The 23,988-nt window shown below is 38.5% G+C and overlaps 1 protein-coding gene across 8 annotated transcripts in view; it reads right to left on the bottom strand.

Moving 5' to 3' along the window:
* Window positions 1-5,389: 5,389 nt before the first annotated feature.
* Window positions 5,390-23,988, bottom strand: part of Fgf13 (fibroblast growth factor 13) — a 505,513-nt gene continuing 486,914 nt past the window's right edge. For all 8 annotated transcript variants that reach the window (XM_027433379.2, XM_027433380.2, XM_035449944.1 and 5 more), the window contains 2 exons: window positions 10,493-10,691; window positions 5,390-6,836 (listed from right to left, as the gene is read on the bottom strand). In XM_027433379.2, coding sequence (XP_027289180.1) covers window positions 6,700-6,836; window positions 10,493-10,691 — 336 coding nt within the window. In that variant the 3' untranslated portion in view covers window positions 5,390-6,699. The remainder of the gene's footprint in view (window positions 6,837-10,492; window positions 10,692-23,988) is intronic.

Raw genomic sequence — 23,988 nt, 5'->3', positions numbered from 1 at the left:
ATTCATTTTTTCAACAGTGATTTTTAGTTTCCAGTGTGTAAGTCTTGCACTTCTTTAATTTTAAGTCTTATAAATGTTTTTAATCAGTGGTTCTCAATCTTTCTAATGCTGTGACCCTTTAATACAGTTACTCATGTTGATGGTCTAGACAGTGGTTCTCACCCTTCCTAATGCTGTGACCCTTTAATACAGTTCCTCATGTGGATGGTCTAGACAGTGGTTCTCACCCTTCCCAATGCTGTGGCCCTTTAATACAGTTCCTCATGTTGATGGTCTATTCAGTGGTTCTCACCCTTCCTAATGCTGTGACCCTTTAATACAGTTCCTCATGTGGATGGTCTAGACAGTGGTTCCCACACTTCCCTATGCTGTGACCCTTTAACACAGTTCCTCATGTTGATGGTGTAGACAGTGGTTCTCACCCTTCCTAATACTGTGACTCTTTCATACAGTTCCTCATGTTGATGGTCTAGACAGTGGTTCTCACCCTTCCTAATGCTGTGACCCTTTAATACAGTTCCTCATGTGGATGGTCTAGACAGTGGTTCTCACCCTTCCTAATGCTGTGACCCTTTAATACAGTTCCTCATGTGGATGGTCTACACAGTGGTTCTCACCCTTCCTAATGCTGTGACCCTTTAATACAGTTCCTCGTGTTGATGGTCTAGACAGTGGTTCTCACACTTCCTTATGCTGTGGCCCTTTAATACAGTTCCTCATGTTTTGTGATGATCCCCAACCATGAAATTCTTTTAATTGTTACTTTATAACTGTAATTTTACTACTGTTGTGAATTATAATATAAATATTTGATATGTAGGATATCTGTTAATTTGACTCCTATGACAGGTCATTTGACCCCCACAAAAGGGTTGTGGCCTACAGGTTGGAAACCTGTCTTTGATGGGACTGTGAGTGAAATCCACTTAAAAGAAACTTTATTAGAATTTGATGATTATACATAACAGAATATAAATAGGTGATATCATGTCATTGTCATACATATATGCAATGTGTTTTTCTGGCATAGTCACCTCCAATTACCTTTCTGCTCTAAAACTCATTAGGTCATAAAAATGAATAAATTAATATATGTAGAAGCAGAATGAGTAAATTAATTAGGTCATAGAAGTAAATAAATATAGAAGACAGAAGGCTTATTTAGTCTTCTGATCCAACAAACACACACACACACACACACACACACACAACCACATGTGTACACACAGTATCTGGAATGCTAGTACGTTAATGTATGTGAAGAGCTGTAGTTCTACTTTGTTAATTCCAGAAATGAAACATATTTCACTGTTGCTAAACTCTAGAATATCTCTTTTTCTCTAGGACTGACTCTGTTTCCACCCATTTATCTTTGTGTGGATGCTTCATCCAAGTCTCAGCAACATGCTGTGCAATGGTGACAGTTTATAAGTTAATAAATATCCACAGCACAAGCTGAGCAATGATTCAAAGATGCTGGGTTTTCATTCAGCCATCACCCGATGTTTTCACTCTAATAGTAGTCTCATGTAGCAATGGAAGCAAAGGATTTTAAGAATACACATAATTATTTAGAGTGCAAAATATATGCAAATATGTTAATATATTGTAGGAAAATCCTGGGTAAACTCTTAGGTTAAGGAAGTTCAGGACGGCTTCTGAAGACAGAACCATGGATTTCTAAGTTTGATTTCTAGTCTCCCTATGAACATTCTCCAATCAAAGTCTTTTGGGAGGCACACCAGGATTTGTGCTTGTGCATGTGTGACATTTTGCAGATGGAGGAAGTATTTGGAACAAACATAAAAACTGAGAAATTGGGTTGATGTTAGGTTATTTTAGAATTCTAATGCTCAACATCATGAATGTTACATGCTCTAGAAAGACTTATGCAGAACTGTAGCTGTTGCAAACCTCTTCAGGGAACTGGGACTGATATGTAAAATAAGACTCTTTTGAATTTACATAAAATTTATTTAAAAAATAAAAAAGAATGTCCACATAACGCTTTCACCTGGCTGGCTAGTTTTCATAGAACTGGAAGGTGCTATGCAGGCTGCTGTGGAAAAATCATCATCTTACTTAGCAGTGACTATCATGGTAAGGTATGCCTGTGGGTGCAATAGTGGCATGAATGTTATAGGGATAAGCAATCTCTATATTATTGGATTTAAGGCTCACTCCATGAGAAGAAATACAAAGTACTACAAATTTGGGGTGAAGTTCCTACATCTCATCAATGAGCCTACTATGATTGTTCAGCTGAATAGACATAATATTAGACATTTTTAAATTAATCTTTATGCACATAGAAAAGTGCAGCTCTTTGTATGTGCATTGGACAGCAATGAATGCAACAACTCACAACTGGTCAAAGTTCTGAGAATAAAGTGTCAGTGGAGAGACCAGACATAAATGGGACATCTATATCACAAAACTTCCTCTTAAGGCTCAGAAACCATTGGATGGAATGGTGGTAAGGCCAGGAAGGTTCAGAGAGAAACAATGCCTTCTGAATATGACAGTGCCTTTACACTCATGAAGTCTCAGCAGCTGGGATTATCTGCACTATACTTGTATAAGATAAAGCTGGTAAATATTCCAGCATGAGGAGAGGTGATCACATGGTTGGCCCCACATTTAGGAGCTTTCAAGTAACATGAACTAGAATTGGTGGGTTAAAAAACTAGACAAACTTGGAAAGGGTAGGCAACTGAATGTCTATACAGAGGAGTATGGATACAGCTCAGTAGTAGAGTATTTGCCTAGCATTCACTAGGCCTTGGGTTTAATTCTCAGCACCACAAATAATGTCCTTGTAGAAAACACACTGTAGAATATGCTTTTAGTCCTAGAAAATCAGGGAAAAGGGCAGGTGGATCATTTGTCCCCAGGATTCCTTTCTTTGTCATCCAATATACAGGCAACTCTTTGAGTTCACTACTGTGTACAGGATTCTTGATAATTAAGGGGGTAAAGTTTAGCTGAGGCAACAGAAATCTTCCACAGTAACCAGGGAAATTCATGGCAGGATAGCTAGGTATTTTTCATTCCAGCATAGCTAATGCATCAGCTCATACCATGGTACAATATTTTGTGTATAGAGTCATGACAAATTATATTTATAAATATGATTATGAAACTGAAGTTATAGTGTCCTATTCTAGTTAAAACTCACCAATTATTTTTGTTACTGGAAATCATCGTGTCTTGTGGCACTACTATAACCCAGTCTAGGTTTTTGGACTAGCTAGTGAGATTCTCCCTAAAAAGTGGAACTGGCTTTGAATAGAGGTTGAAAGAATTTTGAAAATATGATAGACAATGTATAGATAGAGTTCCTTGATGAGATTGTTGGCAGAAAGCTGGGTATTTCTGAAACATCCCAGTGAGAGCGCCTTGCAATTTAACGCACAAATAGTGCACTTCAGCTCATGAGGTTTTTAAGGCAGTTCAGGATGAAATTTATTCGGAGTGAGTATCTGTTGTGAGTCTACCACCACTCATACACAGAATGGTTTTAATCAACCTCCACAGATGGAAAGATAATCTTATTAGATATTCACCCTCTCCACATATTCATTTGGGAAATGGATGCTTTCAAACTTGTACCTGGGCCCTCTTGAGGTACCAACAAAACTACTGGTTGGGAGGAGAACTTGTTTTGTTTGCAAAGAAATGGAATGAAGAAAATAATCTTTTCCCATTTGCTTCTAGGCTCTACCCAGTGTAAGAGTTAGATAGATACTCCCCGTGGTAATGTGAGGTCAGGTGCTATGCCATAGATCATTGTTTTTTCCAACTATGGCCAGCACCCAATTCAGGAGATTTCCCAAAGCCACTTTAAAACCATGCACATATATAAGCACTACAGTGGGATTCTAGGACTGACAAAAGGCGAGAGGGCCACCCCTCTTCCATGGTGCCAATAGGTGCTCTGTAAAAGTAAGGCTCTGTAGTCAGCCTTATATATCCTAACATTTTTTAAAAGTTATCTTGGGGGCTCAATAGCATGCGATGGACTCAAGCACACTTTTAATTCAAGGAGGGGAAGAGTGCAGCTTCAATACAACACAGGGACCAGATAGAAATTCAGCGTCTTGGCCCCAATGTAAATTAGAACAACTGGAGGTGAGCCCCAGAAATCTGGGACTTTGGAGGTGATTCTGATTGTATGTGAAAGTCAGGGAACCAACAGTGTTTTCAGTCTTCTGTATCATCATAGAGCATTTTTATGTGTTTAATTTCATGGTAGGACCAATATTTTTGCCATGAAGAGTATGTAAATGTATGTGCAGTAAAGCATGTACAAGCACCACCACTGCTTATATAGACAGTTCTGAATTCTTTGTTTACTTGTTTTAATGCATGCACGCTGTTCAAAACAACTTCAAGCAGGAGGACTGCAGTGAGGCCACCCATGGTGGGTTCCAGACCAGCAATGTCTATATAGTGGGACTGTTTGAACAAAACAAAATGAAAACCAAGGTAGGTCAAAGAGAATTCTTCTGACAGTACACTTTCTTCTTGGCCATTTTGACACTTTTGTACTTGCAGGGCTTCACTGACACACCAAAGTGCTGATATGTTTATGACAAGTAGACTTACCATGTTCCTGAATAATGAACAAAAATAAGACCAGCGACCCAAGCAGCCAAAAACTAAATTAAGGTGTTTGGACAAAGGGAGATCAGCCAAGGGAACAAATTGAGTCTACTGGTGTTTATACAACAGCTCTTGAGTTCAAGACAGGCCAGTGCCTTATCTCCTGCAGATGAGCCTCAGAGCCACAAAGTAACTGGGCTGAGGCCGGTGAGGAGCTTCTGCTGAGTCTGGCCCAAACATCTTGGGAATCATCACCTTTATCTCTCTGCAAAAGCTGTTGGTGCTCTGGTAACTATGTTACATGTGCTTTAAAACATACCCCTTGGTTTGGTTTGCTCCACCCTTCTTCGCATGTTGACTACTCCCAAAAGCCTTCATGGCCAAGCATCAGAAGCTCTGGGAAAAGCTAGAGAAAAGGCATCCACAGAAAAAGAAGGCTTATATTTTCCTTCCATTCTTCCAGATGCAGAAGAATTTAGCTATTTAGTCTTGTTTTTCCCTCTACAGAGGAGAGAAATGAGTCAAAGGGACGGTGATGACACTGTGAATGCAGAAGGAGTGACTAACCATCCTTGTACACTTTGATTGCAGAATGACAATGAGGATTCTTCAGTACCATTGTGAAAGTTTAAGATTCAGAGACACACTTTAAAGAGTGTTCATGTGAACACAGATGTCTATAATGTTGCTTATCTAAAGTAGTCGCATGGCAGCCTTATCTATGAAATTTAGTATTTAAGTCCAGTTTCTAATACACTTGATGACACATAGTGGACAATAAATATACATTGAAGTTGTTTTTTCTTTGAATGAATATAAAGAGTTTATTCGGTGCGTATTTGGGTATACAACAACAAATATTAAACAACTTTTTTAACTTTTGTGCACAGGGCAGAAAACTGCCTGTACATGCTATGTCCACTTTTGGAACACAGATTTTAACAATTATTAATGCACAAAATCTTACATATCATGCAACTCTATGCCAAGATTCCAACTTTCTTCCATGCAACAGATATGAAGATCTAAATGGAAAGCTAGCTAAGTCTTAAACACTTTTCCAGTAGCAAGTATAATATATGTTGTTTAGGGGGAACCAGTCTTAACATTTCTTTGTACACAATACAATGTTCACGTGCCAAATACAATAACAGGGGACTTGTACATATACAGATGAGACAATTCTGATTTGAACAACACAAAAGACGACACCACTGTTCCACAGTTCCCGTCTTTACACAAGAAGCCACAATAATAGATTAACGTGATACACGAATGGAATTAAGAGAAATCTACACTTGAGGATAATCTTGTTTCAACTTATCTTTACTGACTGGGGTGACAATACAACTCAATTTCTACGCACAAAGTACAGCACAAGAACTTGACCAGAATGCTACAGTTCTAATTAACAACAAAAAAGAAAGAGAGAGAAAGAGAAAGGGAGGGGGAGGGAGAGAAGTGGAAAGGGAGGGAGAGGAAAATCTGTAAGAATACTGTTGCCTGAGAAGCCAATTCAGAATCAACCCTAATGTGGTTGATTTGGGTTAAGTGACAGAGTCAATAGAATCATTGGATTTCAGAAATCATACAATTTCACTATATTAAAGAGTACATTTGAATCAAGCATAGATAGAAAACATGAAGCCAAGAAAGCAACACAGTTCACAGACTTTGTTTGCCCCTACAAAACATTTAAGCAGTTAATTTTATTTTGTTTTCTTTTTAAAGAATAGTTGTGGTCTTTTAAATTTTCTTGGTTGGGAAACAAATTTACCAGCCTGAGTGCTGTGAAATATTTTTGCTGTGTTATCCCCAAAGTATAGGTGAGATCATGAGAAAATTTGGCAGTCCTTCTTCCAGATTTAGTTCATTGATAACGCTTGGCATTGTTTTGCACAAGCTCAATCTAAATTATGGGGCTTTAGTATGGATTATAACAAGGTCTCATGGCAGATAGAATAGGGAACTCTGCCTGTGTGTTTGGTAAACCTCACCGATAAGTTTGAACTTTTGGATGAAGGACTGCTAGAAGAATTCAACAGCACCTGGAGGTAAGGTTCTGTTATAGAGCCCTTGTTTCGCCCTCACTGGCTACGTTGATTCATTGTGGCTCATGGATTTGCCTCCATTCAGCACACCGGAGACGCTTCTGCTCTTGGTCGGGGTCCCACTTCCAGATCGGGAGAACTCCGTGAGATCATGCAGAGACGGCTCCTTATACATGGCCACTGAAAAGCACAGAGATGGTGGAAAAGGACTTTAAAGGGGCACATTAATGTACTGCACTGTTCCAAGTTTCCACAACAGATCCTAGATGTTCTTGTTTTAAAACTTCTAAATCCAGGAAGCAAAGCTCACGTTCGTTATCTCAATTTAGCCAGTCCACAGTGAATACATATTTTGCAATATCTTATACACAATAAACAGCTTTTATTTATCAAAAGATTTAATTTTGAAAATTGAAAAGAAACAAACACAACGGACAAAAACAAACATTGTGGTTAGTAAGTTTCTATGCCTTAAGTCAAACATACAAGTATTTAGCAGTGTGGATGAAACTAGGTTAAATGAATGTTAGTCCTCATATAGTCACACATATGGAATTTTAATACCTAACTTCTATCACCGACACTTTAATATACATGAAACACATTTAATAATGGTATCAGAAGTTTAAATATAATCTATAACACACTGTGAACGCTTCATATTAAAATTTTACACATTTAAAACATTGATTTTTATCATACTTTAAGTAAAACTCTCTAAAGATTACAAATATTAGCATGTTTCCTACGACAATAAGTGGTAACAATTATTATTGTTGGGCTATAAATCACATTACTAGCACATAAGTGTGAAATATAATGTGCCAGATACTAAGTTGACCATATGTATCACTGCATTTTGTCCTTGTAAGAATGCTATGGTATAAAAACTCGTTTTTTCTAGAGACAGGGTCGGACGGTAGCCTAGGCTGCCCTGGTATCACTAAGTAGCCAGTGAATTCTCTGACTTATATTTTACTGAAGATCATGTGGCACATGTAGGTAAGTAACATTTCAAGATCATTCAGTTAACAGTGGGGCACAGTAGCAAATGCCCGTAATTCTGGCAATTTGGAGGTTGAGGAAGGGAGAACATGAATTTGAGGCCAACTGGGACTAGAAAGCCCCAGCTTCATAGGTGAGACTCTGTTACAAACAAACAGACAAAGAAACACAATCTGACCATCCAGTTAGTAAACCATGAAGCTGGAACTGTCTCGTCTCTGTCTCCCCTCTAATGCTGCTATTTCTCAGTTTAGTTTTATATCTGTTCTGGCTAGTTTTGTGTCATTCTGACACAAATAGAGTTATTTGGGAAGAGGGAACCTTAGTTAATAAAAATGTTCCCAAGAGATTGGAATGTAGGCTTGCCTATAGTGGAATTTTCTTGATTGATGTGGGAGGGCTCAACTCACTGTGTGGATAGTGCCACCACTGAGCTGGTGGTCCTGGGTGCTGTAAGAAAGCAGGTTGAAGAAGCCAGTTGACAGCATTTCTGTAAAACCTTTGCTTTAGTTCTTGCCTCTAGGTTCTTGCCTTGATTTCTTTGAGGATGGGCTGTGATGTGGAAGAACGAGTGAAATAAACCCTTTCCTCCCAAAGTTGATTTTTGTAATGGTGTTTTATCTCAGCAATAGTAATCCTAACTAAAACAGAAATTGGTACCAGTTCATTAGGTATTTCTCTGACAGAACTGAGCATGTTTTCCGGAGGACAGTGAATTCTGGAATGTTGGGCTGGAAAAGCCATTGATTGTCTAGAGCTTAGTGACTTGTGGGAACAAAGAATATAGCCCTGAGAGCAAAGTGGATGACAGAGGCTTGTGAAGTTTCAGAGGAGAGTTTTGAGTGTCTCTTAAAGACTCCATGGGCTTGTGAAGTTTCAGAGGGGAGTTTTGAATGTGTCTCTTAAAAGCTCCATGGGGCTATGTGATATTTTGAATTAAGACCCACCAAAGTAGAACTTTTACTTTTGGGGACAATTGATACCTGTCAGCTGGGGCTAAAGAATCAGATGTAATTAAGAAGATAACAGCATCACTGAGGCAAAATCTTTTGAGAAGTGTTTCCTTATGGTCAGCACACAGAGCTATGGTCCAAAGGCTGCCAAGGCTGTACCTTGTGCTGGCAGTCAAAATTGATGATGTGTGCTTACCAGATGTTACTAGTTTTGAAGGAATGGAGGGTTCAAAGAGAGCAGCTGTGATTTTGCATAGAGAGGCCAGGAGAGGCCATTGGTAAGTGTATAGTTTCAGTTACAGTAGAAGCCTCAGGATTGAAGAGGTCATTGAGAAACACTGAGCATTGACACCATGTGCAGGGTTACAGTCCCTGAAGAGAGGAGCCCAAGAGAGGCTATTGGTGAAAGTGTAGCCCAGGTGAAACAGAGATCCCACCACGTTGGAGATGCCAGTAACATGGGATAACCACCAAGGAGAGCACCAGCTGCGGAGCAGAGCTGGGTTGAGCTTAGAAGATTAGTTGTGTGTGATATGAACTGCTGCTCCCAAGGCACTTTGGAACACGGAGCATCATAATTGGGTCCCAAACATCAAACATTGAACTTTTTACATTGTTGAATATTTCTTTTGCTTTGATTTGATAGTGATTATCCTATGGTTATTCCTTCTTAAAGGAATTAAGTGTATAATTTGGTTTTTTTTTTTGATTTTACAGAAGCTCATAATTAAAAGACATTAGCTATTTTAGACAGAGTTTGGATTTTAGAGAGACTTTAAATATTTCAGAGAAACTCTGAACTTGAAATAGTTTTGGACGTTTGGAAAAGACTGAACTTTTAAAATATTTGAATATTTGAAGGCTATGGTACTGGAAAAGTTGGAATGTTTTACACTGTGATAATAATAGTAACATGCCATCGTGGGGACAAATAAGAAAGGAAAGGTTCTAGTTGAGTAGTCATGTACTTGTGTGTCAAGCTGATAAGGAGTCAATTGTGGCGGCTTGTTTGATGTCAATTTGGCACAAGGTAGAATCATTTCGTAAGAAAAGACCTCCGCTAAGAAAATGCCCTCACCAGGCTGCACAGGTAAGACTGTAGGGCATTTCCTTGATTGATAAATAGTATGGGAGGGTACAGACCACAGTGGGCAGTGATACCCTGGGCTGGTGGTTCTAGGTGACACATGAAATCAGGCCGAGCTGGTGGTCCTGGGTTCTACAAGAAAGCAGACTGGGCAAGCCATGATGAGCAAACCTGTAAGCAACACGTCTCCATGGCCTCTGCATCAGCTCCTGCCTCCAGATTCCTTCCCTGTTTGTGTTCCTGTCCTGACTTCCATAGGTGATGTACTGTGATGTATGGCAGTGTAAGATTAAATAAATCCTTTCCTCCCCAAGTGGTGTTAGATTATGGTGTTTTATCACATCGATAGAAACCCTAAATAAGAGTTATCTCTCTTATTTCTCTTTGAATCTGAAAAGAAAACTGTGAATGAAAATTCTTAGGGCTATTTTGACCAAGGGATTTTCCTATAAAGGTTAAATATATACACATTCAAATATCCAGGGTTAATCTCTACAAGCCATTTTATTATAATTTAGGGTTCTTATCTGTCTTAAGTTTGCAATTTTGGTACCTTTTTCTAAGAAAGGTGTTACTAAGGGTAAATTAAAATAAGAGTAGAGGCTACTGTCAATGTCTGAATATTGGCATGGTTTGTGTTGATGGGTTTTAGTGCTGTGAAATACTTGAAAATTTATGGATAGATGCTCTAATATGTAAGAATTATGTTTCACATGCAAAAGCATGAAAAGGACTTATTTAATTAGTAGTTTTCATGACAGAATCCATAGTATATAGACTATCGAATTTACCTTTCAGTGGTTTGGGCAGAAAATGTGCTGCGGGCTTGTTCTTCTTCACATGGTTGCCTTTCATGATCTCTCCTTCTTTGTTCAGGCCCAGATACCACCCTCGGCCCGATTGCTGCTGACGGTAGATCATCGATGAGTATGTCACATAATAATTTTCAAACACTGATTCTTTGAATTTGCACTCAGGTGTGAAATGCTCCTGAAACAAAAGTAAATAAACACAAAAGTCAATATTTATAAGGGTGTGAATTTCAAGAAGAATAGACAGAATATGCCTTTCAGGGGTTTAGATAATGCATTGTTAAAGTTTATATGAAGGTTATTCTATGTGAATAGGAGATATTATCACCAAAAACTGAAAGACTACATATATCAATTTATGTAATCTTTTAAGAGAACACCAGAAGTGAAAATTGTGCTGACTGTTGATTGTCTCTTTGCAGTATACAATAGGAAGGTTTGGATAAGCCACATAATTGTATGCTGGACTAATTCAAGACCGAAAGGATTGAAAGAGAGGCATAAAACTGTTATAGGAGCTTTGTTCCCCTTAACAATAAATACAAGAAAATTAACATTTAGTTTTGAATTTACTTTTTATATTATTATAGTGTGTGTGTGTCTGTCTGTGTGTGTGTGTGTGTGTGTGTGTGTGTGTGTGTGTGTGTGTGTGTGTGTGTGTGTGTGTGCTGACATGTGGAGATAGGAAACAAATATATTCTCTCCTTTCACTTTTACTTATGATTCAAGAATTGAACTTAGGTCTCTAGACTTTGTGTGCCATGTGTCTTTGGTTGCTGAACCATCTTACCAGCCATGTGATTACTTTTCATATATTAAGGTTACTAGTGATCTGAGTCTTAAAGCAGTATTACAGTGCTGGTCACCTAGTTTTCTAAAATAGTTCTTCAAAGATAGATTGCCAGCCTGCAGCCCAGGCTGCCGGAGAGGCTGGTAAACAAGGAGGACCCTAAGAGAGACATGTATGATCCCCTGGAGAAGGGGAAAGGGACAAGATCTCCTGAGAAAATTGGAAGCATGGAGGGGGATGGGTGAGGGAACTAGGAGAATGAGAAGGAGAGAAGAGGAGGGGTGAGGAGACATGATGGGACAGGGAGGTTGAGCTGGGGGAAGAACAGAAGAGAGCAAGGTAAGAGAATATAATAGAGGGAGACATTATAGGTTTAAAGAGAAATCAGGCACTAGGGAAATGTCTGGAGAGCTACAAAGATGTCACCAACTAACAATCTAAGCAACAGAGGAGAGGCTACCTTAAATGCCCTCTCCTGATAATGAGATTGATGACTGACTTATATGCCATCCTATAGCCCTCATCCAGCAGCTGGTGGAAGTAGAAGCAGACACCCACAGCTAAACTTTGAACTGAATTGAAATCCAGATGCAGAGAAGGAGGACTGATGAGCAAAGGGGTCCAGACCCCCTGAATGTGGGTGTCAGTGAGGAGACCTTGTAGTGAATCAGTGCTTATCGATACCATAGGAATGGACTTTAGGAGCCCATCCCACATGGAGGGATACTCCCTGAGCCTAGACACAAGGGGGTTGGCCTAGGCCCTATCCCAAAGGATATGACAGACTTTGAAGACCCCTATGGAAGGCCTCACCCTTCCTGAGGAGCAGAAAGGGTATGGGATGGGTAGGACATTAGTTGCAGGGGGGTGGGAAGAGGGGATGGAGAGGGAACTAGGATTGACATGTAAAATAATTTTCTTGCTAAAAAATTATGTTGCCATGAAATAAAAAAGAAATATTAATCAGGAAAAAAAAAACAAAAAAACCCCCCACAAAGATAGCTTATCTTTTATCACAAGGTAAACCAAATTGACTTTTTAACTCATTGAATCTTAATTCAAGATAGAGTTTAACTCTAACCTCATTGTTTCCTTAAATTAACATTTATAAGCAAATCAATATGGTAGCAAAGAATTTACAGTAATTCTGTGAACAAACACAAGAGAATAACCCAGAGGACTTTGAACACTGGAGTGTGATTTTCTGTCTTGGACTTGTCCATATTTTATTTAAAATGGATCATTTAGATGAAAATCTTCTAACCACAGAAGATTGTGTCAAGGACAAAAATCAGCCTTCTTTTTAGCCTGGGTGTTTACATGCACATATACATAGAATAAACATATATAAAGTGGCCATTTATAAGCCAAATAAAACAGAGAGGGGACTTTTAATCTATGAGTAATTCATGGAGTAGCCAAGCAGGCACTTGGAGTGGAAGAGAACAAGGAAAACAAAGTAGAGATATCAATGATGTTATCAGACTTTTTCTCTCAGTTGTTCACATGTTATCAGGAACAACAGTTGATAATTTTGCCCAATGTTTACAAACCCTTGTTGTGAATGTTTTCTAGGCCACTGGTCTTTTCTAATCCATGTCTTCGTGTTTCTTCTTTCCTTTGTATTCATATTTAATATCATTCTCAGCATACGCACCAGCTGGGCCACAACATGTGAAACTTTCTAGAGGTTACTTTAGTGAAGGGGAACACATTTCTCAGCATTTCTCTGAAAGGGGAGCGTGGAAGAAATTTTCTTTTCTTTTTTATTAAACCCTATCTCAATGAGTAATATGCCCAGTGTCCCTCTTTGCTCTGCAGAATGCACTTGGTCAGAGGATCTTTGAGGGTTATTGCATTCAATCTAGGTGCACACCATGGATCTCCTCCCAGGATTCACGCAAATTCAACCTACTAAAGCAGAAATGTACTTCTGGGGCAACTGTCACATGACAGAAACTTAAAAGAGTTCTATTTATGGGTTCTGAAATTTTCTCTTTGTGGGATTTCTCAACACAGAGAAAGCCAAAGTATGTCTACAAAGGCATTTGATGAAAAATCTCCACATTTTCTCTAGTGATGAGAAAAATTTTTGGAGTTCTTTGTGAATTAAATCATCACTTGGATAAAGTATTCATCCTTGGAAAGTAGATTTTCCTTTCATAAAAAGTCAGAAATCATTTGCAAGTAAATCTGTTGAATGATGCAGATGATCAAGTTAGGTGACAGCACATGAAGAAAATATTCCTGAGTACAGAATGAGTAGATGGGATCAATGTGTGTTCTAATTCAGGTCTCCAAAACATGCCATGCTTAGCATCTTGCGTGATAGTAGCATTTATTCATAATTTCATATGCATTTTCAGATGTTCTATTACTTGCTTGAATGACACTAAAAATTTCAGAGATAATTAATATATCCCCTTAGCTTACTCTACATTGGAAGGAATCAGGCAAATGACCAGAGCATGATAGCATGATATATATATATATATATATATATATATATATATATATATCCATAAGTTCAGAAAGAAAGTCCAAAAAAGATATACTGTCTGAGAAGAGAGGAGGAATTCAGACTTCATTCTGAACGGGGCACCAAGAACATTTTCATAGACAGAAGAGATCATGATACCTGAGTCTTGAAGGATGGGAAAGAATTCAACACAGAAATAAATGATAATTTATTTTCCACCCTCCACTTTCCCTCCCACTCTTATTTTAGTATCTGGAATCTACCAAATTGCAGCTTCTCACACTCAAACCCAGGGGATGTTTGCATTCATCCATATGCTCTCAATTTCAGCGTCCTATAGCCTTTAACTTGCATACTTATAGCAAGTTTATGACTTTAGGATCTCTTCAGCAGACTCTTTTAAGTATCTCATAATTGGTCTTGTTCTTCTGATGTATTTGCTTTCTTAAAGTAAGGTTCCCTTCTTCATGAACTCTGGATGATTTCAGCTTGCGTACAATGTAAACAACCAATGACTGTCTGTTTCTGGTAAAGTCCTCCACTATTCAGTCACCCCATTTTTCAGTCCTCCACCACTGAAGCACACATGCCTTTCCAAATGCACTCACTTGTTTAGTAACACATCCTTCTCTTTCTCTCTCTCCTAGTTTCATCCATCAAGGCCTACATTAAAGATAATTCTTCTTTGAATTACATGTGATTTCTCCCAAACAGAACTGATTAAATCTCTATCACACCCAGCAGCTCTATCTAGGTCACTGGCATGGCCTGTGACTTATACCCATGTATGGTAGCTATGAACTTGTCCTATTTCCAAATCTATCATGCTGTATCCCCCAAGCTCATGGTAGACCAGTTGATTAGGGGACCACTGATTAGTATGAATATTGGATTTCAGTGATCGACAGGAAATACGGAAAATTACATGATTTATTAGAGTATCGGATTCCAAAACGTCTGCAGGGAATTTCCTTTATACTACAGAATAAAATCAGCTATATTTATAAGGAGGCTGTCATTGCATGGACAGATCTTGCATGAGTGATTTAACAGCTGTTAAGAATAATGTGGCACCTACAACGCTAAGAGGAAGTCTTGGCAATTGTTACAACTATTGGAAAATGGCAAGGAAGGACTCAATGAACTGAATGCTCTGTCACATCCTGGCAATTTCTTAGTCATCCCTACTAAATTTGGACTCAAAAGCTCAGCAGAGAAGAAAATGAGGCCAAAAAAAAAAGAAGAAAAAAAAAACATGTTGAAGCAACCAAAGGAGTGTTCTGTTCTCTGTGTGTGACACTGTCATTTTTATCCTGTGTTAGAATGAGTAGGCAGAAGAGGCTTGATTCTATTAAAATGTGGAAACATTTACCATCCCATCCTATGCAGAAGAGTTCAACAAAGACAAGGGTGCAGTTGCATCTCTTCAGTACCTATAAGCAATATAAATAATGGAAATTGTATTTGGCTCAAGCCAAGAAAGTCCTAGTTTGAGGAGACTTGGTGGGAAAGACATCAAGGAATAAATTTATTTTGATTGATTGTGAATGCCTCCTCACTGGTGCCCTGGAAGAAGGTACCAAAGTGGTCCTCACACAAAGTGGCACAGAATGAATGCAGCAATAGCTGTTCTCTGTATTTAAAAGGCAGTACATAAATACTTGCTATCAGAATGGCTTTATGAGTTAACATATGGCATATATCTCTGGCACGGTTATTATAAAATTACTTAATATGAACGTAAAATAAAAAGTTACTTTGGACCTTACAACTTTTTAATTTTAAATTTATTTTTCATTTTACATACCAACAACAGTCCCTCTCCCTCCCCTTCTTTGCCCCTGCTACCCCCTTCCCACCCACACATCCACTCCTCAGAGAGGGTAAGGCCTCCTTTGGGGAGTCAACAAAGTCTGACATATGAAGTTGAGGCAGGACCAAGTCCTGTCCGTCGCCCCCTCCCGTATCAAGACTGAGCAAGGTATCCCACCATAGGGAATGGGCTCCATAAAGCCAGTTGATGCATCTGGGATTATGTTCAGGTCCCACTGCCAGCCCCACCCCAACAAATGAATGTGGGTGTCAGTTATGAGGCTTGATCTATTAGGGGGACCTTATAACTTTGAATGCATTGATTTCTCTTAAATTTTGTTTACCTCTCATGCTCATAATATTTTGTCAGATAACTAATATTTAGTTCATGAAATAGTCATTATCTAATACCTTCTGTTTATGATTTTTATTTGATTCCCTTATAAGCTCAAGATTTGTTTCTTTTGGTGAATATTAAACTTCTTATCTACATGGAGTCCATACTAGCTAGTTATTATCATTTTGGCCAAGGAATGAGGGACTGACATTTAGAGAATACACAGATCCAAGAGTAATATCTAACAGTATTTTTTTTTTGCAAACCCGCTTCATTCACATTACTAAGAAGTAAATAATTATTTGGATGTTAAAATAGCAAATATATTAAGGGTCAGCTGCTCCCATCAGGGCAGATAGTATCTCAATATAGACATTGTGAGGCACAATGGGCAATCCTGGATTTATGTTCAAACAACCCGAAGACCCAATGGTGTGCCAGAAACATTACCTCAGAATACAAAACTTGAGACTAGTGTAAACTGCTTTTCTCTTTTAGGGTCTAAAGAAGTAGCCTGCTCTGTGTTACTTCAGTCACAATGGGAAAGTGTGGTAACAGTATAGTATCTTTTGTCTGCTGGAGCTGGAACCTGGTTAAAGGAGACTTGTGTTAGAGGAGCAGCTACTCTAAAATGAGGCCGGTAGGGCTATGGCTTATAGTTGTGCCACCAGGAGCCATGACCTGAAACAACAGAGCTTCATATCTCTGTGTATATTTGTCAGCCAGGCTCTATAAGCACATCTCCAGCATTAAAACAGATGCACCGAGATTAAATACCTTCATAATTAAAATAAGTAATTTGGCAAACAGAGGCTATAATAACAGGGCTCTCATCCACCCACCCCATGCTCTTGTAGTTTAAGCTATGAAGTCACTGCAAGGTGACAGTGTTACATTTGAGTTTGTATCTTGGCAGGATAGAAAGCTTTGAGGACTACCACATAGACTGTAAATGTCCTTTTTACACATTTAGCCCCCACAACATATTTTTAGGTAGGCTGCATAGATTTTTTTGGATCTAGGGAGAGCAAAATTGTCAACTGAAGTGGTTCCTACAAAAACTGCTAACGGTAAACCTGGGTAGCAAGGACTGTCATCACCTGTCACACACATGTGTTATATCAAGGACACAAATCCTGGTATAAGCTAACATTTTCCAGTAGATTTTGCTTGCTGCACCTATGATATCTTTAAAGCAGGAAGTACAGAACCCAGAAAATAAAGTTTATAGATTTATGTGCGAACAACAACAGAAACGCCACTAACATCCCTGAAACATTATCTTTCCAGCAAGTTCCATATTCACATTGTAACAGATTTGCCTTTCTCTTGAATACGCCCAATGACCTCTTTTCCCCTTCTATCTTCCAGCACATTGGCAGAGGACTAATCCTCCAATTAGTTTAGCAACGACTGTCACTAGCAAGGGTCATTCATCTAAACTTGAGCCATGTTCTAATGATAATTAATTTTCTGAATTTAAAATGTGCAAGTTATTTAAAGAGGTCTGATTTGTGTATGTCAATTATTCTCCAGCCTATTGAAAATCATGAATAGATTAAAATCAGAGTTTCATCTCTTTTCTAAGGTAAGGAAATGCAATTTTAAAATATAAATTTTACCCATGAAGTGACAAGGTAACTGCCTATATTCCCTAGATTGGCTTCTCTTCCATCAGTGATCTCAAAATCCAGGACTAATTATTACACCCAAAGCTTTGATGTTCTCTCCAAGGGTATATTTGAGACAAATAAACTTCATTATTACCGAGTTCAAAGCATGGCAAGAAAGAAGCAGAGGAAAAGGGAATCAACACATTGTGCTCTGTAGCCAAGCAAATATATTAACTCATGATAAAGGGAGTATTTTTAGTGCAAAACCCCCATTGGATTAAGAGATAATTAAGGGCATTTCTTCATATAAGGATGGATTATAGCAGATGACCTATACATATGTAATGAAAAATATGTGTGAAGCACAATAGCATATGATGAGACCTTTGAAGCTGCCTTCTACAAACTCAAAAAAGGGTTAATTCTGGCACTGTATCTACCTAATAAAAACAAAGGCTCTTTCAGAAGAGGCACCCGACAGGTTAGCACTTGCCTACAGGGCAGAAACAGAAAGTGAAAAATGAGGAAAGGAGGCTAGAGATAAATCGTGTGTGTGTGTGTGTGTGTGTGTGTGTGTGTGTGTGTGTGTGTGTGTGTGTGTACATTGTATATGCATTTCCATGTGGGCATGTTCCTATGGGTGCATGTGCAGTGCTGATGGTGCAAGGCAGAAGTTGATTTTGGTGTCTTCCATGATCATTCTCTATTCTCTATGAAATTATTTTGAAAAAGTTTCTCTTACTAGAATCATTTTGAAACAGGCTGCCTGACCACTGAGCTCCAGGGATACACTAATTTCTGATAAGCAAAGTCCAGTGCTAGGGTTGAAGTGTGCACTGGGCCCCCTGGCTTTACATGAGGTCATCATGTTTATAGAGCAGGCATTTTACCAAATAAGCCATCTCCCCAGCCGGATAAACCCAATTTTTAAGACTTGGGATGGAAGAGGGGGAGGAAAGAAGACAAAAGAGGCAAAAAAGACAAAATAGTGTATCTGGGGATATGGCCTACAGTTATAAACTCTGGCTGCTTTTGTTAATGATCCAAGTTCAGTGTCCAGCGTACACATGGTGGTTTACAACTATATGTAACTGTAGTTCCGAAACATCCAATGCACTCTTCTGGCCTTTGTGGGCACCAAGCACACATTTGGTACACATACATTAATACAGGTAAAACGCTTATGCACAAAAGTTTTAAAAATCTTTAAAAAATTTAAGAAAGACAAAACAGTACTTGAGCTGAAGGAAGACTAAAGACATAGCTACATAATGACACTTTGTGTGTCCAAATAACTAAACATTTCAATTAAAATCTATTGGTTTTATTTTTGTAAAGTGAAGAAAAAGTCTACCAATCCTGTTAACTTAATTATTCTTTCCCAAAGATCCAATGAGAAGCTGTATACGAATGAAGCTCTATAGTAGGGCTTCTACTGACAATAAATGACCAGAAAACCAGGACAAAATGCATTCTTTCATTTTCAGAGTTCTTTTTCATCTAGAATCAATTTCCAGGAATAAGATCAGCCTATGTGTGTTTTACTAATATAGGAGAATATAAATTCAACCCCAAATTAGGGCTGCAGATGATTTATACTTTGTATTTAATGTTCTCATCAAATCTTGGTTCCCAGGAAACTGTTTTGTCTCCTTTCATTTTTCATTTCTGTCTGCATCAGGATGAAATGGCTGCACTGCTGTAATCCACAGCACTAAAAAAAGAGATAGAGAAGTATTTAAAATGGCCCTTGTGAAATTCTGTGACATAAAAAATGACTTAAGTACATAAGTCAGGACATGGTGATGCACGCCGTTAATCCCAACTCTGAGGGGTGGGCAGAAGCAGGCAAGCCTCTGAGTTTGAGGCCAGCCTGGTATACAGAGTGAGTTCCAGGATGCCCAGGGATACAGAGAAACCCTGTCTTGAAAAGCCAAAAAAGTACACATGGTAATTAGCAACTATTTGTAAAGAAATGCAAATTATGATTAATTGTGTCTATACAGGATTTTTTTTGCCTCATATTGTTACAATAAAATTTCTTGATGTCATTTTGCATTACAGAATATTTCATGGGCATTTTAATTTACCTTAGGTTAGCTTCACAAAATATGTCAACATATTTCTTTTTCCTCATGATTCTTCATCAATTAAAAAGTAGAACAATGCTAGGCCTGGCAATGAGGACCCAGATACCACGTTTTAGTACTGGTTATCCTGTATCTTCTAGTTCTATAAAGATGTGCCATGCATTAGATTATTCACCCTATTAAAATTTTAAAACACAGCTAGATGTTGGGGGTTTTGTTAAATGGTCATTGGTTCTTGGTGGAGCACTGGCACCCTATATAACAAAATAATTTTTTAAAAATGAAATTTCTAAAACACAAAACAAAACCCACAACTGGGCCTGGTGGTGCACACCTTTAATTCTAACACTCAGGAGGCAGAGGCAGAGGCAGGTGGATCTCTGAGTTCGAGGCCAGCATGTTCAACATAGTAAGTTCCAGGACAGGCAGGGCTATATAGAGAGATGCTGTCTCGACAAAACGAAATGAAACAAAACAAAACACATTAAAAATAAGCAGGAAGTAAAGGAAAATAAACACAAACTCCCCCTTGACAGAGGCTAATGGGTTATTTTTATCATTATATAAAATTTACATCAATCAAAGGTCTCATTCATCTCTAATCTTGGTCACCAAAGTACAAAATGAAAGCAACTTGTTGAGATTTGTGACAAAGCAAGATAAATGTATATGTATACATACATATTAGATCAATAAAATAAAGAGCTAGTTTTCTAAAGAAAACAGAACTGACAAACACTTAGCTAAAATAAGAGAAAGATGGAAATCGATGAAGTCAGATGAAAAGGGAAATGCTATTACGGACATCCCAAAATTGTAACTTATCTTGGAATGTTTTGTGAATAAATATGTATTCTAATAAATCTGAATAACTACAAGAGAGGATGAATTCCTGGCCACATGTTAGTTAGCAAAACGGAATCAAAAATAAGAAACAGTAAATCTGTACAGACCTATAAGGACTAGAAGTGAACAACTCATAATATGTTCTATGGTGGTACATATCTTTAATCCCAGTACTTAGGAGGCAGAGGCAGGAACAGGTGAATCTCTGTGAATTCAATTCAAGATCAGCCTGGTCTACAGATTGAGAGAGAGAGAGAGAGAGAGAGAGAGAGAGAGAGAGAGAGAGAGAGAGAGAGAGCGCCAGTCCTAAGCCAACAAAGTGAGATCCTGTTTCAAAATAGCCAAACAGCAAAAAAAAAAACTCAAAAAACTTTTATCAGTTTCCATGAGCAGATGGATTCATTAATGAATGTCACAAATCCCTTCAAAAGGAACAAATACCAATCCATGTTAAACCACTCCCAAAACTGAAGACAATTCATCCAAATATGTTCAATAAGTCCAGCATTAGCAAAACCATATAAAATAAGACAAGTGGAAAGTACACACACACACACACACACACACACACACACACAAACACACTACAGGCTAGTATCCTTGATGAACATAGATGTAGAATTCAATAACAAAGTCCTACCAAATTGAATAAATATAACAGCACATTAAGCAAGATCATTGACCACTGACCATGACAGAATGGGACTTATCACAAAGATACAATTATGTCTCCACAAATGCAAATCAACAACCAGGAATCACAACAACCATGGAATGAAAGGCAAAACTCATGGGATCATCTCAATAATTGTAGAAAAAGCCATTGGAGAAAAGTCACCATTCCTCCATAATAAAATACTGACCATTAGGTAAAGGAAGAACATGCTCAATGACATAAAGCCATATATTATAAGACATCAGCTAACATTATCCTGAATGGGAGAACTCTGATAGCTGATAACAATATAAGGAGACCCATTTTCATCATCCTCTTTTCAATTCTGGACAATAGATAGGCAAGAGACTGGAAAGAGGAAGTCAGATTGTCACTATCTGTAGATCCACTCTTATATACAAAAACCACAGAGGCTCCACAAAAATTAGCTATTAGGTGATCATGTGGTAGCCTGAGGCAGGTGTTCAAATCCAGCTCATGCTATATAATGAGCTTGAGATCAGCCTCAGCTACACAGCAGGACCTTGTCTAAGAAACTGAAGGCAATCCAACTTATCACAATTAAAAAATATTCAAAATAGCTGGCTGTTGGCGGCACACGCCTTTAAGCCCAGCATTTGGGAGGCAGAGGCAGAGGCACACGCCTTTAAGCCCAGCATTTGGGAGGCAGAGGCAGGTGGATCTCTGTGAGTTCGAGGCCAGCCTGGTCTCCAGAGTGAGTGCCAGGATAGGCTCCAAAGCTACACAGAGAAACTCTGTCTCTAAAAACCAAAAATAAATATTGAAAATAGCTAAAATAAATTAACCAAAAGGGTTGGTTATTAATGTTGTTTTGTCAACTTGACACAAGCTAGAGTCATCTGAGAGGAGGAATTCCCAATTAAGAAAAAGCTTCCATAAGATCAGGCTTTAGGAAGGTCTGTAGGGAATTTTCTTAATTAGTGACTGATGTGGGAGGCCCAGCCCAGGGTGGGTGGGACCATCCCTGGGCTGGTGGTTCTTGCTTCTATAAGAAATCAGCTGAGCAAGCCAGGATGAGCAAGCCAGTAAGCAGCACCCCTTCAAGGCCTCTGTATCAGCTCCTGCCTCCAGATTCCTGCCCTATTTGAGTTCCTGTCCTGACTTCATTTGATGATGAACAGTCATGTGGAAGTTTAAGACCAACAAACTCCCTTCCTTCTCATGTTGCTTTGGACATGGTGTTTCATCACAGAAATAGTAACCCTAACTAAGGCAAAGGTGATGCTACCTACAACTAGAAGTAGATAACATATTAAAAAACCTACTTGTATAATTATATATCTAGGGTTTTTTAATATATACAATATATTTAGTATATATTAAATATATCTTAAATGAAATTATATTGTACATTATATAATATGATTATATTTTACATTAAATTATATAACATACTAAAATATATAAACACATATTTATAGTATATATTTATTTATTCCTAATTCTAGAAGTAGAAGTATATAAAAATGGAAAGGTATCCTGCATTCACAGATTGAAAGAACAGATATTGTTAAAATGTCCAAACTTGGGGCTGGAGCAAAGGCTCATTAGTGAAGAGGATACTTAATACTCTCATAGAGGATCTGAGTTCGATTGCTAGCATGCACATGGTGTCGTACAACTGGAATATTGTGCCTTCTTCTGAATGTCATGGGCACCAGGTATACACATGGCACACAGATATATGTGCAGATACATTGTGCAATACATTGTTTTAATTAAAAAGAATTCTGTAGTACCGTAAATGAACTGCACTTTTAGTGCAATATCCCTCAAAATACCAATGATATTCTTTCTAGAACTAGAAAAAAATGGCAAAATTTGGTATCAAACCACACAAGCATGCCTACCTCTCCCACAGAAGCCAAAACAAATGAGAATAAAATTTAAAGGTACTATACTGTCTGACCTTAAAATGAGGCTAACTATGAAAAGAAACACAAGGTTCATGAAACACAAGAGAGAAACTAGAAGTAAATCAAAAGCTAGCTTGTTTTCTACAAAAATGTTATAAACTAACATTGGAGACCAGCCTTTTCTTTTCTTTTCTTTTTTCATTTCATTTTACATTGCAACCACAGTTCTCTCTCCTACCTTCTCCCCTCTTAACCACCCGCTCGGGCCCATCTCCTCCACTTCTCCCAAAGCCTCTAATGTAGAGTCCGTAAAGCCTAGAACAGTAAGTTGAAGCAGGGCCAAGCTTCTCCTCTTTGCATTAAGGCTGAGCACGGCATCCTATCATAGGGAATGTGCTTCAACCAGCTAGTTCATACACCAGGGATAGATCCTGGTACTACAGTCCGGGTCCGCTCAGATAGAGTGAGATGCACAATTGTCTCCCACATGCAGAGGGTCTAGTTTGGTCCCATGGGGAGTCCACAACTGTTGGTCTAGAGTTCAAGAGTTTCCATGAGCTTGGTTCATCTGTCTCTGTAGATTTCTCCTTTGTGTTCTTGGCCTCCCTTGCTCATATATTCCCTCCTCCATCTTTTTGACTGGACTCCTAGAGCTCAGCCTGGTGTGTGGTTGTGGATCTCTGCATCTGCTTCCATCAGTTACTGGATGAAAGCTCTATAAAGACAGTTGCAGGATTCACCAATCTGATTACAGGGGAAGGCCAGTTTGGGCACCCTCTCCACTATAGCTAGGAGTCTTAGCTGGGATCATCCTTGTGGATTCATGATTTTCCTTAGCATCAGGTTTCTTCCTAACCCCATAATGGCTCCCTCCATCAAGATTTCTTTCATTGCTCTCCCACTCCGTCCTTCCTCCAGCTTTTCAAGAAATAGTGCTGAGAAAATTTTGTGTGCA

This window comes from Cricetulus griseus, chromosome X (assembly GCF_003668045.3).
Source record: "Cricetulus griseus strain 17A/GY chromosome X, alternate assembly CriGri-PICRH-1.0, whole genome shotgun sequence".
Lineage (NCBI taxonomy): Eukaryota > Metazoa > Chordata > Mammalia > Rodentia > Cricetidae > Cricetulus > Cricetulus griseus.
Note: the sequence above shows the minus strand (reverse complement) of the source record. Positions and strands in the feature narration are given on the sequence as shown.